The sequence below is a fragment of the Syngnathoides biaculeatus genome, chromosome 8, assembly GCF_019802595.1.
Source record: "Syngnathoides biaculeatus isolate LvHL_M chromosome 8, ASM1980259v1, whole genome shotgun sequence".
Lineage (NCBI taxonomy): Eukaryota > Metazoa > Chordata > Actinopteri > Syngnathiformes > Syngnathidae > Syngnathoides > Syngnathoides biaculeatus.
The window spans coordinates 15995712-16021519 of NC_084647.1; the positions used below are offsets into that span (position 1 = coordinate 15995712).

A 25808-nucleotide genomic window follows, 5' to 3' on the forward strand; every position below is an offset into this window, starting at 1 on the left:
ACAAAAAAAAAAAAAAAAAACGCGTAGAGAATCGGGCTACTGGGAGTATTTACAGCGACCTTGTGCTCCGTTCACCTCCGAGTATTGATGCAGTCAGGCTCCGCTGCCGTTCATAATAGAAGGAAGAAAATGTTCATTAAAGAAATTTGTCAGTGCACAACTGCGTAGGACATTACACTTTTAATCTGCTGCCATGAAAAGATTTACAGCATGCACTGCACCTCATTTGGCAGCCAGCCTATTAAAACAGATGAGTCTCCCGTATTGGAAACGGCAAGTGAGAGGACACAGGAGCTACCGGACCAAGGAAAGCCATTCTGACACCACGCTGGAGGTTTCCAGGTGTCCGTGGGACTCACAAATAATAATAATTAAAAAAAAAAATCCAAAGTGGAATCGGGCAAAGAGGTTCATCTGAAACCATCTGCGCTGCCTGGTCGCAGATTTATTCGTCCATTTTTGGAGTCGTCCCATAGATTAGGGAATGGATCTGGAGCCATCTGGGCACGAGTTTCTGTCATTGATCCTTCTCTTTTGCTCCAGATGCACAGACGCACAGTAATCAGCACTGGCAAAAACTGAAGTGAACCTGGTTATGAAGACGCTGCCAGCTCATTTCCGTGCTCGCGAGGAGGTCAACGTACGAGACGAAGATGCTAATTACGAACTATTGCACTCAGGTGCACACCAATGGATCCTTGTATCGGAACCGGCGGGGGTTAATCTTGTCGCATGAAACACAGCAATGTGCACTTCAGTATTGCAATACAGAATAAACCAAGAACATTTTCTATCAATAACTCTTACTACACAACAGGGAAGTGGCAAACAATCTGTGCGGCAGAGAACAACTCGGATCGTTGAATCATATCGAGTAGCAAGTGCCGGTATGCATGATCCGTTGTCAAGTACAAGCTAACTGTACCTTCTTAATACATCCATTATTTACTCCAACCAGAAAGCGCTGAAGAGATCGATTTGGAGGTGTCTTAAACAATCGAAATAGTGAAAAATGCAAAGGGATTCATAATACTTGGGGAAAATTGGCACTCAAGGTTAAATGTAAAAACTGGAAATTTGGGGTACATACTCCGGGGACCATAAACCAGGGATCCGTTTTAAGTATGCGCATCAAACGTAACTAAGTCACAATACTAGGAGAAAAATTGAATATCAAGCTTGAAAACATTTGGTGTCAAAATTGATGCTTGATTGGTGGGTATTTAGGGAGCCTAAACAAAGGAAAACCAGAAAAATGTAGAGCAAACTGGATCGAAGGGTAATAGATCAAAGTTATGAGTAAAAATATACAGCTTAAATTGACTATTTTTGGGACCCTCAACAAGTAAAATGTCCAAAAAATATATACCAAACTAGACCAAATTGTAATACAGGGAGTCCTCGGTCTATGACTGAGATCCATTCCTTACAGTAGTGACTTAACTCGAATTTCAACTTAAATCGGATTCCACAATTAAAGTCATAATTTACATCAAAATACTTTGTATAAAAAACAACTACAATGAAATAAACAAGATGACGCACTTAGCATGACTGCTGAAAGGTGGATGAAAAAGAAGGGGAGGCTGTGGTTAGCTATCGCGAAGGAACCTGGCATTCAATTCTCTCCATCTCGACAACTATCAAAGAACCTTGTTTAGTGATCATTGTATCCGACATAGGAACGGAACCCTTCGCATGCAAGCTTTGTCTTTAATAATTGTCACCATGGTCGAATGACTGAAGCCTTGGTGGTGTTTGTTTCTCTCCTTTCTCTCATCTTTTTATGATCTTGAGCTGTGTTTCCAAGGTCTTGGATTTTCTTTTGGCTGAAGAAGCATTGCTAAAAGACACAACTTTCATCTTTGGGGCCATAATGTCTAAAAAGGAGATCGAAAAATGCGAAGATACTCCCAGCGCACAAACACGGACAAGCATTAGCCAGACAAAATGGCGGACGGGCAACGCACGTTGTAAAGTCGAAACGTCTTAAGACGAGACCGTCTTAACCCGAGGACTTCCTGTATGAGAACCGTACAATTGTGCTTCAAGATTCAAGAAAAACTTTAATTTCATAAAGTGAGAAATTTACTTGTTTGCCTGAAAACTGTTTTGAGTGTGAAAATAGACGTGAGGGGAGGGGATATTTTAGGGATGTTAAACAAAGGAAATGACAAACAAACGAAACTCAAGAATACATTCACCGAACCGTACTTGTGAAAACAAAACTAATCAAAAACCTGACGGCTCATGGTGGATATTTTGGGGAAGGGAAATGTCCAAAAATGTGCACCAAACTGGAGCACATTTTGCAATCCTTGGGGAAAACAATTCTAGAAACCTTGAAAAAAGCTGAATTTGGAGTTGGACAATGGACAAATGGAGAGGGGTTGGTAGCTTTTTGGGTTAAACGAGTGGCGACTGTCAACACGAGTTCATCGAACTTACCCTCCTCCGTCGTGGTGCTCATTGGGATAGTGGTCCATGTCTGTGCCCGGAAGAGGGTGGATAGGGGGAGGGGGCAAGGGGACGTTAGCCCAGTTGGAACCATTGGCTTTAGTGGGCTTGGAACCCGCCTTGGTCCTCTTCTTCTTTCCTCCTTTACCACCTAAAACAGACCACTTCTATTAGTGAACATAATTAAGACAAGTAAGACTACACAAAAGAATCCTTATCTATTTGCAGCCAGGTTAAAAAAAAAAAAAAAAACCTTTGAGAATGTCAGTGAATTTAAGGCTTTCAACTATCTGCTGCCTACACACGAAAAAAATTCAAGGTTGCCTGATGAAAAGCATCCTTCTGTAGATCGATTGGCTGAAAAGCCTCCGATCTCCATAGAAACAGCGGCGAGGATCCGTCGACAGACCTTGGCGCTCCACCCATCCCTCAGCCATCCTTCTTTTCACGCCACACTTTTGCTTCCACGGTGGGGGAAAAATAAATCCCGCTCTCCGCCGCGTCATGGTAATGAATGGCTTGCATGGAGCTGGTGTGGTCTTAATGCAATTCGCACACAGTCTATTACTACTTTCATTTCTTTTATTCCACAGGAGAGCCACTAACCCCGTCCATTTCCACCCGCGTGCTTCCAAAATCTGGTTCCCCTCCCGTTCCATCCGTCTTTGTACAGCTGCCGGCGAGGTCAGCACCATGTTTTATACAAGGAGCAGCCCCCCCCCCCTCTACCTTCTGTTCAAAACACACTTCAAAGCCCAGTTTTGTTGTGGTTCATGACAGTATTATCCCTTCCAAGATATTTTGCGCCATTTGGTGTTCATTTTCAAGCCATTTTAGGCGCGTTCAGAGAATTCAGAGCTTCAGCTCACCGCCTCGAATTAACATCTCACGTTGAAAACCACTGAAAATGCTTTCATTTATCGCGCAATGGACCTTCCTGACCTGTCAATCACTCGTACAATAATAGCCAATCAGGTAGCCGCATTGTCTTAACCCTTGGCTTGACACGCCCCTCTCGCCTTATTGTCCCACAAGCAATGCTGGTTGTCAGTAGCGTGCGCTTGGAAAAGTTAACGTTACAAAGAAAATGGTCCAAAGATGCAATTGGGGAACATGCAATTCTGATGCTGGATTACAGGGGGCCGATTGATTCATTTTTAAAAGCTTAAAACACAGTTGACGTGTCTACGATGGATTAAGGCTCGCGGAAGAGCGCACGTACAACTAAATGTGGACAATATCAACAAACACAAAACTGTATGTTCGAAAGTAAGTGAGGGAGAAGTATTTTCTCTGAGTTTGATTTAAATATTACTAATGCTTCATACATTGCAGAAGAACAACGTTCACTTTGTTAGCGTATCACTGACCTGCTGAATGAAGTGTGTCATTTTTTATGCCAAAGAGTCAGGTTAGTGATATGTAAATGCGCCATGTCATGCAAGAGAAATGTCCATTTGCCTATTTGTATCACATCTGACTTTTAAGACAGAGCAATGGGTTCCATTACGAGCCAAGTCAAGTCACTTATAAAGACTACAATGATCTTACTTGTGATCTTTCCAAGTAAAAAGTACTCACCCTGCTTTACATGCACAGTACGATTCCACTATTTTATCCTGTTGGATTTCAATGGGAAGTTTGTGAGGCGTCAAACTTTTTTTGCATCGATCGCCAACGTTTCGCTATAACTCTGACATTGCGTCCTGCTCCGTCCAAAATCTTAATTCCGTGTACATATCCTTGCGTAAAATAGTTGAGAGCGCTCTGTAGAACTCTCTTGGACAAGTCTGACGCATTTGGCAAAAAAAAACATACCGCAATGTTACCGGGAATACGCGATAGAGAATCCACTTCAAACCCGTTCTGTTTAGTCGCCGTTTTGGGGGATGGCAACTGTAGCTAAGGGGGGCGGAGCTCAAGATCGCCAGTCGGAAAGGTCCATTATCTTAAACTGGTACTGAAATCAGTGTGTTTGGATTGAAGTAGCTCTTTCTCACAACATTGCGTCATTTGCGTGATTCAATCATGACGGGCTGGAAAAACGACAACAGTTTCTGTCTCAGAAAGGCAACCGTCATCATCCGTCAGTTTGGCCGTGATGGGAAAGCCAACGCAACCTAGGAAGCTGCCAATGTTTTGGGTGAGCATCCGCCATCACACCGTTCATGCCGTTCATCACGCGTTTAACTTTGGCATTTCCATCAGGCGGCAAATGCGGTGACATTAAGATGTGGCGACTATTAATTCCACCAGGACCACTTGTAAAAAGGTTAAATGAAAAAAAAAAAAGACAAGAGAAAGGTTTTTAATTTGTTTCAAGCCAGGGTGAGGATTTCAAAGTAAGGTTTTAAGATAGGATTAAGTTAGGTTTTTGATACTGCGTTTGAAACAAGGTTACGGGGTTTAAAAAATCCGTTTTGAACTTAGCTTAAGAGTTCATTTTGGTTTCAAAACAGGATTAGCTTTCAGACGCGGGCAACTGTTTTAAATTAGAGTTTCTAGACAGAGTTAGGGAGACTTCTAGCTACATTAAACAACATTAGTTATATAAATGATCTTCTCCTTCTTCTCCTTCTTCTAGGAAAACTATGGTGGTCTGGCAGCAGAGTTCCTCTCCAAATATGAAAAGTACAGAGCGCGAGGGCTGCGGCCAGGCAGCGAGACGTCAATTACGCGAGCGGCCGAGCCATCTTCTCCGACGTACAAACTAAAAGGGACCTCTCTGGTCCTTCTAAATTTAGACGCCGCTTTGGGTATTTATACCCAAAGGTTTTTTGGGCACTCCCAGCACATAAGTGCAGGATGTGCAGCCCCGACGCTCGCTGTGTTTTCATTGGATGCCGAGCTGGGGAAGCCGCAGGGCAGCGATCCTGGGCCGCACATAACTCACGAGTGGTGACAACTATCAGAATAACCATAAAGCATCTTCTATTTGATTTGGCTTGATGAAAAGAAAAATAGTGCAGGAAGATGGGATGACAAAGACTAACTTTACTGTGCTTACAACAGCAGTAAATCCGTAAACGCTTCGGAACATAGTTTTAGGAGCAGGCGGGGTTTCTTTTGGTTCGGTTGGTTCACATTTATGAAGTATGAGGACCGAAATAGGTTCTTGTGGGAATTTGGATGGAAATTGTATGGAACGTTAAACCCTATTATTTTCGGATATGGCGTAACGCGTTTTGATAATGCATCTCTGCAGGGAGGAAATGGAGGACATGCAACTTTATTAAAATGCCATTAAAACAGGGACACTTTGCTACATGGATACTTCCAATTTGAAGGATTTTTTCATTATTCAGGAGATCATTTTAATGTCATTGTCCAAGTTGCTTATCCTCACAAGGGTTCCGGGAAAGCTGGAGCCTATCCCAGCTAGCTTCGGGCAAAAGGTGGTCTACACCCTGAAATGATCGCCAGTCAGTTGCAGGGCAGATATTGACACCATCACTGAGTGGGAATCGACCCCACTCTGCCCGCACCAAAGGCAGGCGTGTGTACCACTACGCCATCAGTGACTCCTATTAATTTTAAGCCATCCATCGATTTTCTTTGCCGCTTATCGTCGCGAGGATCGCGGAGAGTGCTGGAGCCTATCACAGCTGTCAACGGGCAGTAGGCGGGGTACACCCTGAACTCGTTGCCAGCCAACAGGGCACAGAGACAAACAGCGGCACTCACAATCACATGTAGGAGCAATTTAGAGTGTTCAATTAATGTTGCATGTTTTAGGGATGTGGGAGGAAACCGGAGTGCCCGGAGAAAACCCACACAGGCACGGGAGAACATGCAAACTCCACACAGGCGGGGCCGGGATGGAATCCGGGATCTCAGAACTGTGAGGCCAACGCTTTACCCGCTGATCCACTGTGCCGCCTATTAATTTATCTAATATCTAATTTTAAACACTTAACATAGTATTATTTATATGACCACTGTATGCACAATATTACCAAACTAACATTATAAAAGGGTAGGGGTTCAAATTCCTTCACATATGGGGGAAAGGGAGATGTATTGTTGAGGCTTATTGGCTCAAGAGAGCAACGGTTAATTGGACTATAGCATCTATTTGTGGAACTTATGGCGTACCCCAGGGTTCATCATTGGGGCCCCTGCTGTTCTCTTTGTATGTGCTGACACTGGGTTCCATCCTGAAGAAAGATTGCAATGAGAAAGGAGGATTTCTCCACTTTTGTTGTGTCTTGAGGACATTAAACACTGGAAGGTGTTGAAATTTTAGGATTTGAATGCTATAAATGTACTGTTGTAGTTGTCCTATGTTTACCTGTTTTTATTTGTTTGACTTTTACATATGCAGCTGGGGTTCTTTTTAAAATGCGCTCAGAATAAAATTGAGTTGAACTGCGAAATGTAGTTACACAACAACATGAAAGCAGTGAAGGCTGAGAGGCAGAGCAAAGCATAACTGGTGATGCATGGTGTTAATCAAAACCGCCATGGATGTCAGCTTTGTACATGCAAATTCCAAATCAATGAAGCAATTAGGAGAGCTGCCAATCATAAGGTGGAGTACCCCTCGAGGGGGGCGTGTCCTGAAAAAAAAAAAAAACAACCAACCTGAGAGACTGCCGCTTCGCTCTGAGCTGTTGTGAGAGCTGGTAGTGCTGAAATCCTGCGATTGGTTGTGTGGAATTCGATTAGACAGCCCGTCGGTCAGTCGGTAGTCGGGAATGAAAAGGAGGGCTACAAGTGGGGAGTTGAAGTGGTAAAAAAATAAAAATAAAATAAAATAAAAAAAAAGGGGGAAAGCAAAGCGTCACAGTGGAGTCAGGTGGCAAGCGGTACAAGCGCATGCAAACGCATGCAATTAGAGGACTGAGCCAGCGGGATCACAAGATCGACAACAACGAGGGTGGGGGCTTAACCTTCTTGTTTATGGTGCAGATCAAATGGAGCCATTTTAAGATTTGCATGACGCGGAAAAAAAAAATTCTCGATATCTAAAACAAATGCTAAGATTACCTAATTGGAAAAGCATTTTAAAGAAAACAACTATACACCGTATTTTTAGAACGTTTTTAATTATTATTATTTTTTTTTTACATTTACGTTACTCACCATTGAGTGATAACCAAAAGAGTGCAGTTTTTAACAGTTTATTGTTTTTAATCCAACCTGTAACATAACAGGAAAAAAATTAAAATATAAAAACTATTTATATTTATTTAATATTTATTATAGAAAAATATGAAAAAAAACTGCTTATTCTTTTTTTATGATGTGCTATACTATAAATATAGCATAGTATAGTATATAGTAGTATTTATATACTATATTACAATAATACTAATTCATATTATAATAATACGGAATGAAATATACTGTCCCGGCAGGGACATGGGGCAGACATCTCTTAATTTTCGATGGTTAAAAATGCACATTAACCTATTAACATTCTTGTAACAGAAATAAAGATTGATTAAAAATGAAATGTACATATATGTGTTTCTATACAGAGATATAATCATGTATTTTAGTAATAATATCTGGTGGAAGTAGTCCTGTATTTCATATTCATGTGCGCATTATAAGGGCACAAAGTTTGATCAATCTTTTTTCGACTGTTAGCAAATGAGATCATCCATATGCATTGGATTACATCTGAAGCATACTGATTTCACCATTTACAAGTAATTAATCTGTGTATGTTTAAGAATACGAGTCAAGCGTAAGTGAATTATAAATCACTCAGGAACCGAAGCTTGTTTACACAAGCTTGGAGGAAATGGAAAATGGAAAAGGACTCTCAAAAGAAAACCTCAGCCTGGCTAAACAGTGCGGTTATAAATGACAACTGAAGCTTCTCATGGAAAAAGCGTTCAACTGCCTCGCTAAAGCGCTTTTGGAGAGAGGACTCGAATCTGGACATCTCGCCCCGCTTCCGACTTACTGTTGTTGCAGGAGTTCTTGTCGGGCAGCGAGTAGCCCAAGTTGGCCATCTCTTGCTTGGCCTGCAGCGACGCCTTCCACTGGGCCTCGGGCAGCTCCACGGCCAGCTCGTGGATGCTGCCGGAGTGCAGGATCTGGGTGGTGGCGTACGGGGTGGCCTGCGACGCTTGGCCCGGGCTGCCGTAGTTGGCTTTGGTGGTGAAATCGATGCTGCTGTAGATGGCTCCGTCCGAGAGCATAGTTCCCGTCTTATCGCCCAGGCCGCTCGGGATATCTGCAAGAAGGGAAGACATTCCGGGAAATGCAGCATGTAAGCTCCACAAATTGTCAACCGCTAAACTACAGCATCATCCATCTGTTTTCTGTAAGGCTTGTCTTCATAAGAGACGGGTTAAAACTCTTGACTGGTCGCCAGTTAATCGCAGGATACCCGTAGAAACAAACAAACATTCACATGCATATTCATAATTATGAACAGACTTCAATGAACTTAACAGCTATGTTTTGGTAATGTACAATGGAGAAAAAAACAAACAAACACAGAGAAGACTTGTAAAGTCAACACAGGAATGCTGGAGCCAAGTTTTGAATCCCCAAACCCAAGAACCGAGGGTTAGACGTGCTGATCGCTAGTGAAGGACTACACGAGACCGGTGGGAGGTCAAACCTGGGTATGAATTTCAAAAGTCAAAATCAAAATCAGTTCCATGAAGTGCCACTGTCATGAAATGCATGATTTTTAGTATGTTATTAATGAAAAAACGGCAGCCGACATGGACCTATGCGTTTTTTCACCACAGAACATGATTTTGACATATACAGTTTTTTGTAACTCCCGCCATGAAAATCCTCTCGAGGGATTTGTTTTCGAGAAGAAGCAGGAAGTGACGTACAGGGCAGTAGCGCACTCAAGTGGTCTTGTCTGTTTCTATTGGTTTTACCTCCGGGAAGGTAGCTCGTTGTTCCTTCGTGTTAGCCAAAATGCGCGCTCGTTGCATTGCTGGACATTGCTTGAACACTCAGGAGGATGGATTCATTCTTCATATTTTTCAAAAAGACCCAGTTCATCGTGAAAAATGGATTGCATGGTGCAAAGGACGAGAGCTTCCCTTTCCTTTTAGACAGAAATGGCCAAAACGGGATAACGCCGTGTCAATTGCGTGGGTAAGTGAGTCTGAGATGTTAAACTTCACATTCTGGTCACGGCCTCTTCGACAAAAGGCGGAAGCCGGCAAATTTGTAGGCCGACTACAATTTCCTCATAAGCCATATTGGTACATTGCAAACGGGACAGCGTGGCAGGAAAAAGCAGCGTGGGAGCAGATCTCGACATAGCAACCTTTCCCAGTTCACTTGAAAGGGAGACTTCATTTTTAGGATATTTTTTAGCTGTGCGTCAACCTCACTGAGGTGCCACAAAAATCCCCTTACGTGAACTATGACGCTCCTCAAGTATAAGAGAATGTATGTTTTTAAAAGAGATGGCTGTGGAAGGCGATTTTGCTTGATGAGCCGTTGAGGAAATTCTGTCTAACAGAAATCCCAAGTGTCTAGCAGCCTTCTTCTTGCATATTTGTATGCACAAAGCACAGCAGCGGCTCTCCGTGAGAGTAGCAGCCATCTCACCACCCTGCTCGCATGCCCAGCCAAGGGGAGATGATGTAGAGCCGCGGCGGAAGCGTCCGCATCTGCGCCACTCAGGCTGCGCTTGTCCTTCACGACTGGCTGCCCCACACCATCCTTGCGCACGGCACCCCCCCCCCCCCCCGCCACCAGCAACACAGCCACCGCCTCCCATTTTGTTGCGCTGAGGGATGCGGCTGTCAAAGCAACTGGATGAAACATTCTCCATTAGCCACCCCGGTGACGGTGGAGTGTGTGCCCCGTGCGTCCCCTTCGCATATATGCACAGCATGTGGACATCCCTTAGGAAAAAAAAAAAAAAAAAAAGCACGGAAAAGACGACACTCTCACCTCCTCGGCCAAAGTTGGTGAGGTCATTGGGTCCCACGGAACCGCTGTTGACGGGCAAACTGGTGGCGGGCCAGGAGTCGGCCAGCCAAGGGTACCCGGGGTCGCTGGCATTCAGTAAGCCCGGCCGACTGGGAAGGAACACAAGATAAGAAAGCTGCTATGAGTGGAAAAAAAAGAAGCAATATTTACGATTATTATCATCACCTAAACCTTAACACTAGCCCAACATTCATCCTTCAACTTTCCTCCTCATTTCTGACCAAAAGCCTCTGACCTTGATGAATTCAACAGTAAAGAACAAACACACAGCAGCTGTCAGCATCCAAAACATGAAACCCAAAACACATGTAAGAAAGTCGTCAGGTGCCGGCGTGAGATAAGCCAACGCCGAGCCTCTGAAGAGCCACGAGAAATGCAGCGATATGTTTCATCCCGCAACAAAGTCAGAATACCTTCGGGCAAAGGCAACGCTTAATCTCTGCCGTTTCTCCTGCTTTTTTTTTTTGTTAGCCATAACACGCTAATTCATGCGTTTGTGTTCTTGCAACTCTTTTTACTTTCTGCTGCATTTTCGCCATTGAGCCCTCGCAGCGATGTCCACACGGCCCCAAATCTCCTTTGATGAGACATCAAGCGCCCACCGTGACGGAGTGGACTCGGCGTGTGGGATGCTGTCGAAAACGGGGAGCTGGGCGAAGCGGGGGCGAGTGGCTCCATTGAACAGGTGTTCCGCGCCTCCTTATAGGGGACGGCGACCATAAAAATCAGACATTAAGAGTGTAACCTGTCACGGGTGACTGCACAGGGGCCATTAAGGCCACTTTACTGTACAATCAAGTCAGAGCTTCGTTAGTGTGGGCGACAGGCGGCCGAGGTGTTGAGTGACTTCCAGAAATGAAAGACTTGGTACACTTGGCCAGAAAACTCAAATGTGACAACAGCTAATAATTATTTCCTGATTCTGATTTGAATCTTGAATCAGACTTCACAAAGATTTCCAACCTTCCCCAGACCTAACTCCAAACTTTACCCTAACTAAAACCCTTAATCCTAACCTAAAATAATGTTACTCCAAAATGAAGACTATCCTAACTCAATCTAAAGCAAAGCAAATTTATTTGTATAGCGCATTTCATTCACACGGTAACTCAATGTGCTTTACATGATTAAAGGCATTTGAAAACAAAGAGATAAAACATTTAAAATGGCATAAAGATAATAAAAATGACAAACAAAATATTAAAAAAAGACAAGTAAAACAGCATACAGTGCAAGTAATATGATCAAAAAGTGGATATATTTTAAAAAGCATGAGAAAAAAAGAGTTTTCAACCTGGATTTAAAAACATTCACACATGGGGCTGACCTCCCCTCTGTTGGCAATTTATTCCATTTGTGTGCAGCATAATTGCTAAATTCTGGTTCACCATGTTTGCTTTGCACTCCGCGCTCCACTATTTGACCTGAGTCAGTCGATCTCAGAGCTCTACTGGGTTTGTATTCCGTAAGCATTTCTTTCATGTATTCAGGACCTAAATCATTTAGTGATTTACAGACCAGTAGCAGAACTTTAAAATCTATTCTTAAAGCTCACTGGAAGCCAGTGTGAGGACTTTAGGATTGGCGTTATATGCTCTGACCGCTTTGTTTTGGTCAGAACGTGAGCTGCAGCTGTTTAACCCTAACCCTGACCCTATACTCTTTTTTTGGAAGTCCAGTCAGGACCCAAATGCAAACCAAAACCTGAATGCTATGCTAACCTAAAATTACCCCATTTTAACCTCAATCCTAATCAATAAATTAATCCCTAAACCTCTTCAACCCCTAATTCAACCCTAGGCACCAATTGTTACCTCAAATAACTCCAATCCCTATTGCCACCGTAACCAAAAATCCAAAGACATGATTCAGATCTGACTGTACCGACTTTTGTATTTTTCATCTTTTCACGTTTATCTGCCAAAATGCATAGCTGGACACGTGAACAAACAAACAAACAAACAAACATACTTCCCAACAACAACACTTGCTGGACCAGCTGCTCACGTTTAGTTGAGAAAAAAAAATAAAAATTCAACCTTTCAATACTCTTAGCTTTGATACACGCAAACTTGTGTCAGTGAGAAACGGGCAAAATATGCTTTCATCCTTCATCCCGCTGCACTTGTCAGGCCATATTTAAAGCAGGGATGTCTGTGCCCTGCAGTTGCACAGGTGTGCGCTGCAAGAGGGGTGCCGAGCACTGCCGAGCACTGGCGCTTTGGAACCTGGCCGCCTGGTGGGACCCTTTTTGTCTCAGCTCCGGTGGGAACCGGTGGGCTGGCTTTGAGGGGACAACAGAAGGCGAGGGGGGACGCTCGTAGCCTCGAGGTCGAGGCGCTACAGGTTCTAATGAGAAGAGAGACGTCGAGTCGAGATCCACAGCAGCCCTGACGAGCTCCCGATGGGTTCCTGAATGCCAGAGTCGGCCCCCGGGGCGGAGACGAGTCATTCAAATTGATCGGATGTGCACCAGACGCATCCCCACCACCGACTGCTATCACTCTAGCACGACCTCGAACACATCCCTCTAGTGAAAGTCGAGTTTTTTTCGCGTGGGCCCAACAGGGTTTTGTCGAACCACCCTCCCACAAAAGGTCACGTTAGGTAATGAGTCTTACTTGTCCTACTGCGCCTGTGTGTGCCCCCCCCGCCAGACAGCTTGAAAGACGAGCCCCTGACAGCTGAACGTCTGCGTCGTCCTTGTATCCGTCACACCGCAGCACTCCCGTTCGGGATAATTAGAATAAGAATGATTTCTGCAGGGGATATTTGTTAAACCCGCGCCCGGCGTTAGCGCGTGTATGTGGGGCGGCGGGGGCTGGACTGCGAGGGGGGGGCACCCATAGATCTGATGAAAAGTTGACATCTAAGTTTTTATCCCCCGCATGACCTGGATGGATGGCAACCTTGGCAGATCAAATCTCGTTGGCATCCTGTTGGGCTGACAGGAAGCGCGCCGTAAATACGTCAAGCACGATGATATTAAACCGGGGGGGGGGGGGGTTCATTAATCAGGTGTTTATGGTCCCCATCGACAGGTTGAATGGATTTAAAGCGCTGACGGGAGCTCGCGTGTAGAACAATGGGGATTCGCGGTGAGAGCTGTCGTTTAGCGTTAGCAAAACTGGCGTCACCGTAGCAACTGTGTCAAACATATGACCCTTCAGAAGTGACTCTTTGGTGAAATATTGATCATCACGAGATCGGAAGTTATTACCCTCTCTTGGAGAACGAGGGGAAGGAATAAGATCCGCTTGACTTTTTTTCAATTTCAAATGGGCAGCCACCCGGTCACATGACGTCACATCTACCAATCTGCGGCCTATTCATCTTCCGCGAATCATTTCTCGTGTGATCGATTGGACGTAATCGTTCGGTCGTGGCAATTTGGCAGCGACCAATGAGAAAGCCGGAACAGACGCGGCTTCATCAGCTCTCGTCTGATTAATGCAAAGAAGAAAAAAAAAATGTGGTCATGCTATCGGAATCCGGCACATTCTCATTGGAGGACCAGATGGAAACTTGCTTCATGTGGAAGATGACAAACGGATTGGAGAGCCCCCAAAGGCGGACTGCACGCGTCGCTAACGTCTGATAAAAAATGGGTGTCGCTTTCCTTTAACTATTGTTGGCTGGGGGTGGGTGGGGGGGGATCAAAAGCGCTTTTGTGGGCAAAACTTGGAACGTATTTGGACACGCAAGTTTTCAAAAGCCATCCATATCATATCAGAAACTGTAAAAAAAAAACAAACGAGTAACGTCTGTTGTGTTAAAACTTATAGACATTCGGATTCAACTTGATTTGATATGAAAGCTTCTACTTTGTACAAATCTATAGTGAACACACTGATATTTTATTCATTTATACCATACATACTGTATGTATTGATATATACTGTACTTAATTATTTTTTTACTGAATATCATTCCACTTTTGTTTTATTACGTGTTCACATTTTATCATATGCAATGTTATTCATATTCTACATTGTGTTATAATCTTATTTTATTACTCATTTACTTGTATTGTTATTCTTTTGATAACATATTTACTGATCTAATTTTTTAAAATTATTCAAGTGGGTTTTTACATCATTTACATTTTTCCTACATTTTGTAATATTTTATTATACACTGTTATTTCTTTTTAGTAAATATGTAATAATATTATTATTAGTCATTTTAACTGAATAAACTATTTTCATGAAATACATGCTTTGATTCACAGTATTTTTGTAGGCTCTTGACATTATTATTTTAATCTGTATATTTCCTTTTACAGTTATGTAATTTTTGTGCTACAAGACCACCAAAGACAACTTTTCCTCTCTTGCTCCCCGAACCCAACCCCGTGACAGCGCTTATTCGCTTATTTTTACACTTCCAGTTAATATTGATAAAAATCTAACTATTTATTATCTGGCCAGTTAAATTTGACTTTGGAATATATGATTTCAATTAATTCCTATGGAACATTTGTCAGAGATTATCACCCCCCAGGTAACTGATGTCATTGAGATGCTCTTTGCAGACCTTTCGGCCACATGGACCCGAGTGAAGGTGGGTTAGGGTGGCAACACGCACACACGCACGCACGCACGGATAGACACACACCTTTCCCCCGGGTAATTATTTTTACATTATTACACGTGCTCAGATCCCGGCCGCCCACGCAAGGTGACAGGCAAATTTATCACTCGGGAGGGCTCCTGGCTTCGCCCGCAAAGATAAATGACAAAATAAAAGCCGTCTCTGCTTAAATTGTTTCGCTTAATTCCGCCAAGGAGATTGATGAGTTCACGTAGCGATGCATGAATGCGCGACATGCGAGGGGAAGGTGTATTTTGTTAGAATGCAAGTTTTTTTTTTTTAAGGGAGCATCAACGCGTGCGGGGGGTTCATTGTGGGTATGACGCACCGGATTCGGATTCTGCCGATGACAAATGCGGTCGAGAAGAACTTTGTGCACGAGTTTGTGCTTTTGTTTCTGGCGAGCAGCGGTGCAAGCGAGGGGTTGCCGGTGCGCCGGTGCGCCGGGACCGGGCAAACTTTTGTGGCCTTCTGATCTGTAAACCACGAAAACTTGCTGCGCCATTTGAGTTGCTCACGTTTCAAAAGAAATAAGGAAGCAGTGAAAGTATATTTAAGACTTTTAAAGTCATTCTGAACAGAAAATGTTTCAAGTACATGAACATATTTTGGCAAAACATTTTTTCAAAACAACTTAACGTTTCCACGTTTAAGGGTTAGGGTTAGGGTTAGGGTTAGAAAGATGCAGCAATAGTAAATATTAATTACATTTTAGCTCACGATTGTTGTACCTCATTCATAGGAAAAAAATAGAAGAATTTTGTCATACCTTAGTTCTGTTTCATTATCTATTTAATTATTTTGAAAAAAATATATACCTGTTAACAACAGTAATTTAAGAAATATACTTTTATTTCATTAAAAAAATAACAGTTATTTTTTCATATATACATACTAATACAGTTTTTAAAAAGTCATTGACATTTGAACTATATTATAAAGGTATGTACTTTTAGTTTTTCATATAAACGTAAACTGATTTTTCATATAAATTTAAACATATTTGAACTTTCCGGGCAGGGGTTGCAAATTTACAACAGGTTTAATATAATCGAAAATGTTAAGTCCAGAGTATCATTTTCTGAAAGTATCAGATTTTTCTCTTTGCAAAATTTTATTTGGTCCTAAGAGAGTTAAAATATTCTTAATTTCTACAAACTTAAAAAAATCTAGTATTTCATTTATGTACTTTTTCTTATATTCTAAGACTACTTATTTGCCATTTTTACGATAGGATATGGCATATTTAAGGCATTTTTATAATTTGTAATTTTGTTTTATATTTTTACACATTTTCACGAGACAAATAGATTTACTTCTATTTCTTTTCGTGTTTTGTTTTTTGTTATTTGTAATACATATTTAGGTATTTCAACAATACAATTACTTATTTTAGAATTTCTGTCAGAATTGTATTAAAATACTACATATATAGTATTAACTTGTTTTTATCATTTGTATATATCAACTTACACTTGTATCACATTTCTGTATATTTACACCATTTTACATTTTTAAAAAAATGTATTTATTTACTTCAGAGTCATTTGTCTCTTGTTTCAATTTGTATTTTTTTACTCACCTCCCATTGCTCATCAGGCCGCCGTCAACTCTCTGGAACGTCACTGTAGCGAGAGAAAGACATTAAATTTGTATAACTGTCTTCAGTCAAAATATTAAAAGCGAAAAAAAAGAACAATATTCAGTAATGAGTATGGTGATTATCGCTTTGCGCGTGTTGCTCAAGGACATGACAAGCAAAACTCATTTTGTCTTATTTTTGCTGCTGGGTTTTTATCTTTTTATCATGAGATGTATGATTATGTCTGTCTAAATAAATAAATAACTAAATAAAAAAAGATTAAAAAAGGCAGCAGGATCATTAATCAAAGTGTCGGAATTTGCACTGAGATAAGATGGCCGCCAGGGAGACGCTTGCATTCGCCGTCTCGTGATGGCCAAACGGAATCCAGATGGAGAGACACGGACAAACTACAAACCCTACCCCTGACTTGGAGCCTTAACCCTGACTGAAAACCCTAACCCTCTATTTCACCATCGTAGTTCTGACTTGCAACCCTATTGGAAACCCCAAACCTGACTCGAATGCAAGGTTTAAAACTCTTGATACAGGAATGAAATTCTATCCTCGAAAGCCCGAGTCTGACTTGCCACCCTACTTTAAAACCTTCATTTAGATTTATGACCCATGTTGGAAACCTTCTCCCAGGCTTGAAACCCTATTTTGAAACCACAACCTTGTTTAAAACCCCAACACGATCTTGAAACCCTAACCTTGTCTTGAAACACCGAGCCTTGACTGAAACCAAAACTCGAGGCTCTGACACTATCTTGAAACCATAACCCTTGTTTGAAACCTGAACTTGAAACCGTAAATTGAGCTTGGAACCCCGACCTTTGATTGAAACCTTAACATTGTTTGAAATGAAACCTTGAAACTCTAATCCTAGCTATAAACCCTAATGCTTTTTTCAAACCGTATTCTGTAGCTAAAAACCCAAACCTTGACTGGACAAACTGCCTGTAAACCAGGGGTTCCAAGATTTTTTTTACCCCAAGATCTACTTTTCCAGCCGCTCGCCTCTCGTGAGCTACCGCCGACGTTTGGGGGGATGATGATGATGATGCTCCCAAACCGTTTTAAGGTTAATGTTATGTTGCCGCCTATATTTAGTATACAGAATTAACTTTTTTTTGTCCTGTATTGTCTCTGCTTTTATCCTGGATCAAGCTGTGGAAAGATGGAATTTTGAAATTCCACACCATCTCATCCTGCACTTTCTACTTTGGCTTGAGACCAGACCCATTCCCACTCGGAAAAGAGAAAATGTCGTCCAGTTTAACCACTTTTTCTTCAATTATTCACATACTTCGACAGTCATTGCATCTTAAAACAACAGCATTTCTTGTTTAACTTTCTCCATTAACATCGAAAGTGAACGTAAGCACCATGTCTAGCTCGTCTGTGCTCTACGTTGCCCAGTGTAAGGTAAACTAGGAAAAAAGAGAGTGTGGCGGAGCAGTGAGAGAAAGTTCTGTGTGCTGCCTAAGTCCTGCTGCCTAGAATATCTGCATATTCATCAGCGGTGCACAAGTTTAGAGGGAACATTGGCTGACTTTTTTTTTTTTTTGGCACGTCGTCCCGCGATCGACCAAGACTACATTGAGCACCCCTGCTGTAAACATTAACCATAACCCCAGAACAATTGAAGCTAACCTAGAATGGAAAGCCTACTTTTTAACACAAAGTTTGTCTAAAAACCTTATTTGAAAAGCCCAACTTTTGTTTGATTGTAATAACCGATATTTTAACCCCTAACTTGAAACTCTAACCATGGGTTGTGTGCGTGCTTGTTTGAAGCGCTTTGAGACTTTTGGGGAAAATCATCCGAAAGTGATTTCCTGATGAAAGCGTGGTATGCTGCGCATTCCTCCACAGAAGGCGTTGCGCTCGCTTCGAGGTGATGTCGCAACGAGCGCAAGCTGGAGCGCGAAAGCGCCCCGGGGGAGGGATTTGGGGTGGGGTGGGGTCTCGTTTCTGGGGGCCACACAGGAAAGGGAAACTCCAACATCAGGCTGCGAGAGCGACTGTCAACACGTTTTCAAAGTCACAACATCAAAGCAGGATTTTAAGAGCATCTGTTTCATTATCAAACCCCAAGCATGTCTTGAAACCATATTTTCAAACGCCAACCATGGACGCAACAACTACTTTGAAAGCTTCGTAAAGGTGATAAATCTGACTTTAAAACCATAATGAGGGATAGAAAATATAACTTGTAACCTCAACCTGAACTTTTAAGGCCAACCCAGGTTAGAAACATGATTTCAAAAATCTCATCCCGTCTTGAAAACCTCACCCTGGCTTGAAATCCTAACTTGAAGTAAATACAAATCTTAACCCTGACTTGAAATCTCCATCTTGGCTTCAAACCTTAACTTGAGACCTTAACCCTGGTTCAAAAGGCAAACCCTGATTTTAAAAACTATTTTGAGAGCCAAATCGAGTCTAGAAAGCAAACAATTGCTGCTCCGACCCTCACTTCCATCTGCCGCCTCGTCTTTGAAGCTTTAACCTTGACTGGAAACCTTAATTTGCAACCCTAATTCTCGTTTCAAACTTCGGCCGCGGCCGCCAAGCGCGATCTGTCAAGTCGCTGTCCGCCGTCTTGACTGCCAAAGCACTTTGAAGCGGGGCCGGCGTGACTTGTGCGGCCTCGGTCGCCGTTTCAGATAAGCGGCTCATCCCGCCATGAATACAGATGAATCCCTTTTAATCAGCGCTAAAGGCGGGCAGGACATCATCAGCGGGTAAAAAAAAAAAAAGGAAAAATGCCATTAAATCTACCGGTCCGATGATTTACCTCCTCGAGCTGACGGTTTTAAGAGGTCGAGACGGGACGCTCGCAATGCATCAAGTTATTGTCAATACGGGGAAGGGCCAAGTCGCTCTTCAGACTAATGGTGGAAAAATCACCTCGCTAATCCCTCCTGCTACGTCCGACTGTGATTTGAGTGTTTCGTACGGGGGGAGAAATAGATTTGAAAAATTGTGATCAAAATTAAATATTTTTTTAGTTGGTTTGTGTGTGTGTGTTTTTTTTTTTTTAATTATGATTATTTTAGCCTTTTTTATCCACCACCGCTGGCCGCAACACACACAAAAAAAACATAAACACAAAAAAACACCACAAAGTATGCGGAGAAGAACGAGAGACTTTGAAAGTCTTTTTGGTCTGAATCAATAAGAAATCTATGACTGAATAATGTCACTTAAGAGCAGGTGTGGCAAACTTTTTTTTTTTTTTTACACATTTCATTTCAAACTGCTTGGAAAATGGATAGATGGGAAAAAAACAGATGGGCCAGGTCATTTGTAGCCAGGGTTAAAAAAATGCAAATGTAAAATAATTGACATGAATAATAAAATATTTTTTAATTTTTATTGTTTATAATAAATCCCAGTATAATTAATGAATTATTTAATCAAATGTATAACTAACATCTAAATGTGCATTTACATCCACATATTTTTTTAATAATTAAAGAAAACAATTAATGGCATAAATGGATTCAAAGTAATTTAAAAAAATGAATAGATATACTTTTGGGGAACAATTATTAGATATACATTTTGGAAACATTTAGAAGTACATAAAATTAATGCAAGAAATGTCATCATGTCATTATCCAAGCCGGTTATCCTCACAAGGGTTGCAGGAAAGCTGGAGCCTATCCCAGCTAGCTTCGTGTGAAAGGCAGACTACACCCTGAACTGGTCGCCAGTCAGTCGCAGGGCAGATATCGACACCATCACTGAGCAGGAATCGATCCCACACTGCCCGCACAAAAGGTAGGCGTGTGTACCACTACACCATCAGTGACTCTAATGCAAGAAATATTCGAGAATTTGGAATAAATACACAGTGGGTTGGGTTAAAGAACGGAAGAGACCGTACACGGGCCCCCTGGTCATATCTTGCCCACTCTTTATTCGTCGTCAGTTGGATTAGCATCAGCCATGCCCATTAGCTTGGCATATTTAATAAGCGGGCAGAAAGGGTTGGGTTGGCAGTGATAAGACGGGACAAATGAACAGTACCTGCAGGGGTGAAGGTGTAGGACTGAACTGCAAAACAAGAAGACAGAAAGGTTGTGTGTTAAAAGCCTGCGGAGGGAAGCGCTGCTTTGCGTGAGGTGGGTGGGGGTGGCTGCTGTGCTGCCGGCTCCTGATGGTGGCCAGGGTGATGGAGGTGCACTGTTCCACCAGGCTATCTTAGGCTAAGGTAAGGTTGAAGGCTTGCGAGTCCGTTCTAGTTTTCCTTTGTTTGGTCACGTATGAAAAAGATAATCCAACACAAGCCAAACGAGGTATGGTTCCGAAACAAATGTGTCTTGAAACACTTATTTGAAGCCCTAACACTAAGCAGGGATTGAGTCCTGAATGTAAAACCCAGACCTTGTCTTGAAACATTTATTTGAATTCCTAGTTCTTCCTTGAAACGGGAACTGGAATCCCAAATCCTGGATTGAAACTCCTACTTTGAAACCTTAACGATGAGCTGTACTCGAGCCATTGTATGAAAATGTAATTTATAAGGTGAGGCCTGCCTGGGCTTGAAACCCAACCCTAAATTTTCATGAAACCCTATGCTGAAACCTTAACCCTGCCCCTGACTTGAAACCGAATATAAGGCCTATTTGAAATCATAGCTCTTGCATTAGATCCTAACTTGAATCCCTAACCCTGGCCTGAAACCCCTACATTGAAACCCTAACAAGACTTGAAAGCTTAGACTGAAACCCTAACTAAGTCTGGAAATTGGGATGTTGGATTCCACTTTTGTTCAGATCGATAGTAGTATCAGTATCTAGTATGGGCAGGTTTCACAAGTACCCAGTACCTTCAAATATGGCTGAGTTAGATTCGAATCTGATATCTGGTACCAATACTACTCGCCCATTCCATTTTGAAACCCTGATTTGAAACCCTAACCCTGACTAGAAATCCTTCTTTGAAAATCTGAACCAGGTTTGGAACAGTATATTAAACTCTAAACCAGCTTAATCTGAAATTTGCCACCTGAACCCAGGCTTCAAACCTTACCCAACTCTGATTTAGAATCCTACTTTGAAACCTTAATCCTGGAATGAAACCAAGACGCTGATCTTGAAAATCAAAGCCCACCAAACAATTTTCCAAAGCTTCCTGTCCGGCCATTTTATGACAGAGCCAAAAGCAGCCGCAGGCCACACACAAAAAAAAGCGGCGACAAAAGTCAAGAAAACACAAAACGCCACAAACACAAATGACAGACATCGCACAAGCTGCCGTGGCGCTGGAGAAGTCACATTGAACATTTTACAATTGATTATACTTGCCAGTCCAGAGATTTTGGAATAATCAGATAAAAAATATTTTGTATTAGAGGTGGTTGGAAAATCTTTTTTTAATGTCACCGTTTTAACTATTTAATGTTGCTTATTTGGCATTTGATGAAAAGAAACTAAATCCAAAAGAATTGGTCAATATCCCATGAGAGGGAGTTATAATGCAGGCGCCAACCTTTTTGGAAACCGAGAGCTAATTCTTGAGCAGTATTTCATGCAAAGCACTTCCATTTTTTTCAACTAGAGGTTATTTATGATTTTTGCAGCAGATTCAAAAGACTAATATTTTATTTCGATAAATTGGTTAGTCAGGCACCAGGGAAATCATTTTTTTCCCCAAAATAAAAGTAGTAGTCATCATTTGATTAGACAGGTTTGGACAATTTTACATGTAACAATGGCTCTAAATGATGATAAAAACAATTGTGGATTAATTTCATAATGGCTTAGTCGTCAATGTTGGACATGTCTATGTAGTGCTTTTTAAAATGAGTGCAAGTTAGACTGCAAATCTTTTTTAAAGGCTGTGCAGTATTGAGGGCGGTTTGTTGATGGGGTCACTCAACGAGAAAGCTGGGTCGTGGCGCGGGAAGAGAGTTGAACTTGCTCATGCGGCCGGGCCGACAGAGTCGGGTCTGGCCGCCTCCGCGATTCCGAAACAATGCGGCGGTCCTGCGGATGTGTAAAGGTCCTGACCTGCGTAGTTGCTCAGGCCCTTCCTCTTCTTCCGGCGCCAGTACAGCCAGATGCTGAAGCCCATGAGGATGACCCAGCAGGCGCCGCCGATGCCGGCGATGAAGGCGGGCTGCTTCACCACGTCGGTGATCTGCTCCGTGATGCTGTTGTTGCGGTTGCCGTGGATGATCACGTCCTGGAAGGCCTTGCCTGTGGGAGCGGGGAAGGGCGTCTAAGATGCAGCACAAGACTCTACCTTCAGACCACAAATTTTGTTTTCAATGCTTCATTTCATACCATAAAACTTACTTGAAACCCTGCTTTGGACCACTAATTCTGGCACAAAATCCTAAAGTTGGCTTCAAACTCTTGACCCCAGTACCCCTTCTGTGAGATTGCAAATTTGAAACAGATGAACCAAACCAAACCAAACAATGGCTTCATTTTTTATATTTTTCAAAGCCAAACCCTTGTTTAGAATCCCGATCTTGACTTTAAAACCCCAATTTAAAACGCTAACCTTCGTTTAAATTCCTAATTTGAAAGCCAAAACAATGTTTGAAACCCAAGACCAGATTCAAAGTCGACTTTGAAACCTTAACATGATCTTGAAACCTCATTTGAAAGCAAGAACCTGTCTTGAAATCTTAATTCGAAAGCCTGAACTTGGCTTGAAAGAGGAATCTGAAACCTTAATCGTCTTAAAAATCAAACTGTGTTCTGTGTTGAACTCACAGCCGACACCTTTATAACAATAGCAGTTTTCGATGCGGCTCTCGTATAGCGCAGATGTAATCTAGTGCTGCTGGAGATGGGAGTCAGGACATTGATTAACCTCAACAAACGTGCGATGACTTTCCACGAACAATATCGACCGAAGGACTGCGACGCGGATATGCCAGGATGTGCAGGGAAATATAATGCTGCCCCCCACAAAAAAAAAAAAAAAAAACAAAGAAAAACGGACAAAGCTTATAAGAAAAGACTCAGGTGAGCTGTTGTTTGCCAAGCCGGGCTTCAAATTGACTCCACAACTGCTAAAACACAACGACGACGGCAAACGAAAGCCAGTGAGGATGCATCGATCCAGCCGGCGTCTCCGGCCCGCACGCTAGCTCGCCGCTTTTTATGGCCGCTGCAAAGGTTCCCGTCACGTGCTGACCGGGTAGCGAGATGCTCAGCTTTCATAAAAGGATTATGGGAGCCACACTGGGGAAATAAGAGCATCTACAGCATGACTTATAGATCAGAAAAAATACAAGGAAGCTGCACGGAAGCGAACGGGTTCCGTGGACTCTTCATAAGGTACACCTGAAAGTTTACCACAGGAGTGAGAAGGCAGAGCCCAAGAGGGAAATATAAGTCAAACCTTACTGGTTCTGGCTTGAAACTCACTAAAGAAATGCTGAGCACTCGTTTGGAAACTTGAAACAGTCTTAAAGCCATACATTGAAATCCTAACTTGTCTTGAAACGGTAATTTCAAAATTCTGCAATTTCAAACACTAGCAGTAATCCTCATTTGAAACCCTAATTTATGTTTATAACGAAAAATAAAAACCATAAACATAGCTTGAAACCCCAAGTTAAAAACACAAAACCTTTACTTGAAAGCCTCTGCCTTGTTTCAAACACAAAACCCTAACTGGAAACCCTAGTCCTCTCTTGAAACTGGATTTGAAAACACTAGCCTTGGGTTGAAATCCAAATTCAGGCTTGAAACCTGAACGTGAAACCTTAAACCTTTGTATAAACCCTAACCGAGCATTGATAACCACATTGGAAACCCTAACCCTGTGAAAATCCCAATAAGTTTATTAATAAGTCCTTACCGATAACAATGGACTGGGGTTCACTCTTGACCCCCACCCCCGCGCTGGTGCTGGCGGCCACTTCCACCCGGTAAGACATCCCCACCTGCAGCCCGCCCACCACCACCGACCGAATGGCGGCGTCCACAGTCTTGTTGACGTGGAATCGCGTCTCGTTCGCGAGGCACCAGATCTGGAGCCGAGGGAGAAGAAAATTGCGACGGTCAAGTAAAACTCAACGGACAGAAAGGTCAAAGTTACTCAAGAATTATTCAGACTTTAAAAAAAAAGTGTTGCAATTCAGTGCAATTCCGATGGCCATCAATTTTACCTCGATTCCGTTCTCATTTTCCCGATTTGATTGCGTTTTACCCAATTAAATGCAAACATGTGTCCTTTGTGGTGTGACAAATGATAAACTCACCTTGTACTCTTGGATGATACCATTCTGGTGATCCGGCGGAGGGGGGTCCCAGGAGATGCTGATAGAAGTGCTGTTCTGGTTTCCCACGGTGAGGACTGTAACCTGCTGAGGGGGAGCACTGGGGGCTGCCAACAAGAAAATCAAACAAGTGGTTAGGACCTAAAGTCCTCGCACTCAGCCATAGTCTGATATATTTGGCGAATGCACAGTACAAATACATTTAAATATCACTAAACACTAGGAAAAATTCACAGCCGTGCACAGCCATGATTGTGACCGCCTCGTGTATTTTGCACTGTATTCTCAAATTTGCATATTTCCCCCCATTATTCAATGAAAACCATACTTATTAGCAACTCTGTCCACCATCTGGTGGCATTTTGGGACCGATCAACTACGTTGAACTGAGGGGAGGAGCTACATTCAATCAAGCCATAGATTTTTTTTGAAAATAACCAAAAAAGTGCTTTTAATTTTATCATTGTGGCATGTAAATTAATCATTGTCAACTTTGGCCGAGACGCTCAAAGTCCCGCGGCGAGGCTCGGCCTCTTTCTATTCACAGGGGCTTCGCCGTCTTCCGTCTCGTACACTGATGCCTGCGGGCTTACATCTCCACCTCCCGACTCTTATTTTTTGGGGTTATTTGTCTGACCCCAAGCCACGAAGAGGGGGAAACAAAAAGCGCTTTGTCCCAGCATAAAGTATTAAAAATAATGTTTTCTCATTTCCGCAGTGGGGCAGAAGCGCAGCTCCGAATACTGACAGGTCAATTACTCGCGCGCTGCCTCTCGCTCACCTCGCCTCCATCCAAAATGGCACTTGTCACCCGCTAAATCTCTGCTCATCCCTCAGCGCCAGCGGCCACGGTTTCCCAAGATGAATGGGCCCCGTTATGAACCCGCCACCTCAACCTGATTAGAAACAATCTACCCGGGAAGAATCTGATCAAACGGCCGCATTAAATCCAGGTGACGGAGTGGCGTGCGGCGGGCATCATGGGCAATG

The 25808-nt window shown here is 42.6% G+C and overlaps 1 protein-coding gene across 2 annotated transcripts in view; it reads right to left on the minus strand.

Moving 5' to 3' along the window:
- The window catches only part of robo2 (roundabout, axon guidance receptor, homolog 2 (Drosophila)), a 377328-nt gene that overhangs the window by 15500 nt on the left and 336020 nt on the right, over positions 1–25808 (minus strand). For both annotated transcript variants that reach the window (XM_061827028.1, XM_061827029.1), the window contains 9 exons: positions 24801–24925; positions 24398–24569; positions 22588–22776; positions 20603–20629; positions 16562–16604; positions 10348–10475; positions 8375–8647; positions 7042–7167; positions 2449–2608 (listed from right to left, as the gene is read on the minus strand). In XM_061827028.1, the coding sequence (XP_061683012.1) occupies positions 2449–2608; positions 7042–7167; positions 8375–8647; positions 10348–10475; positions 16562–16604; positions 20603–20629; positions 22588–22776; positions 24398–24569; positions 24801–24925 (1243 nt within the window). The remainder of the gene's footprint in view (positions 1–2448; positions 2609–7041; positions 7168–8374; positions 8648–10347; positions 10476–16561; positions 16605–20602; positions 20630–22587; positions 22777–24397; positions 24570–24800; positions 24926–25808) is intronic.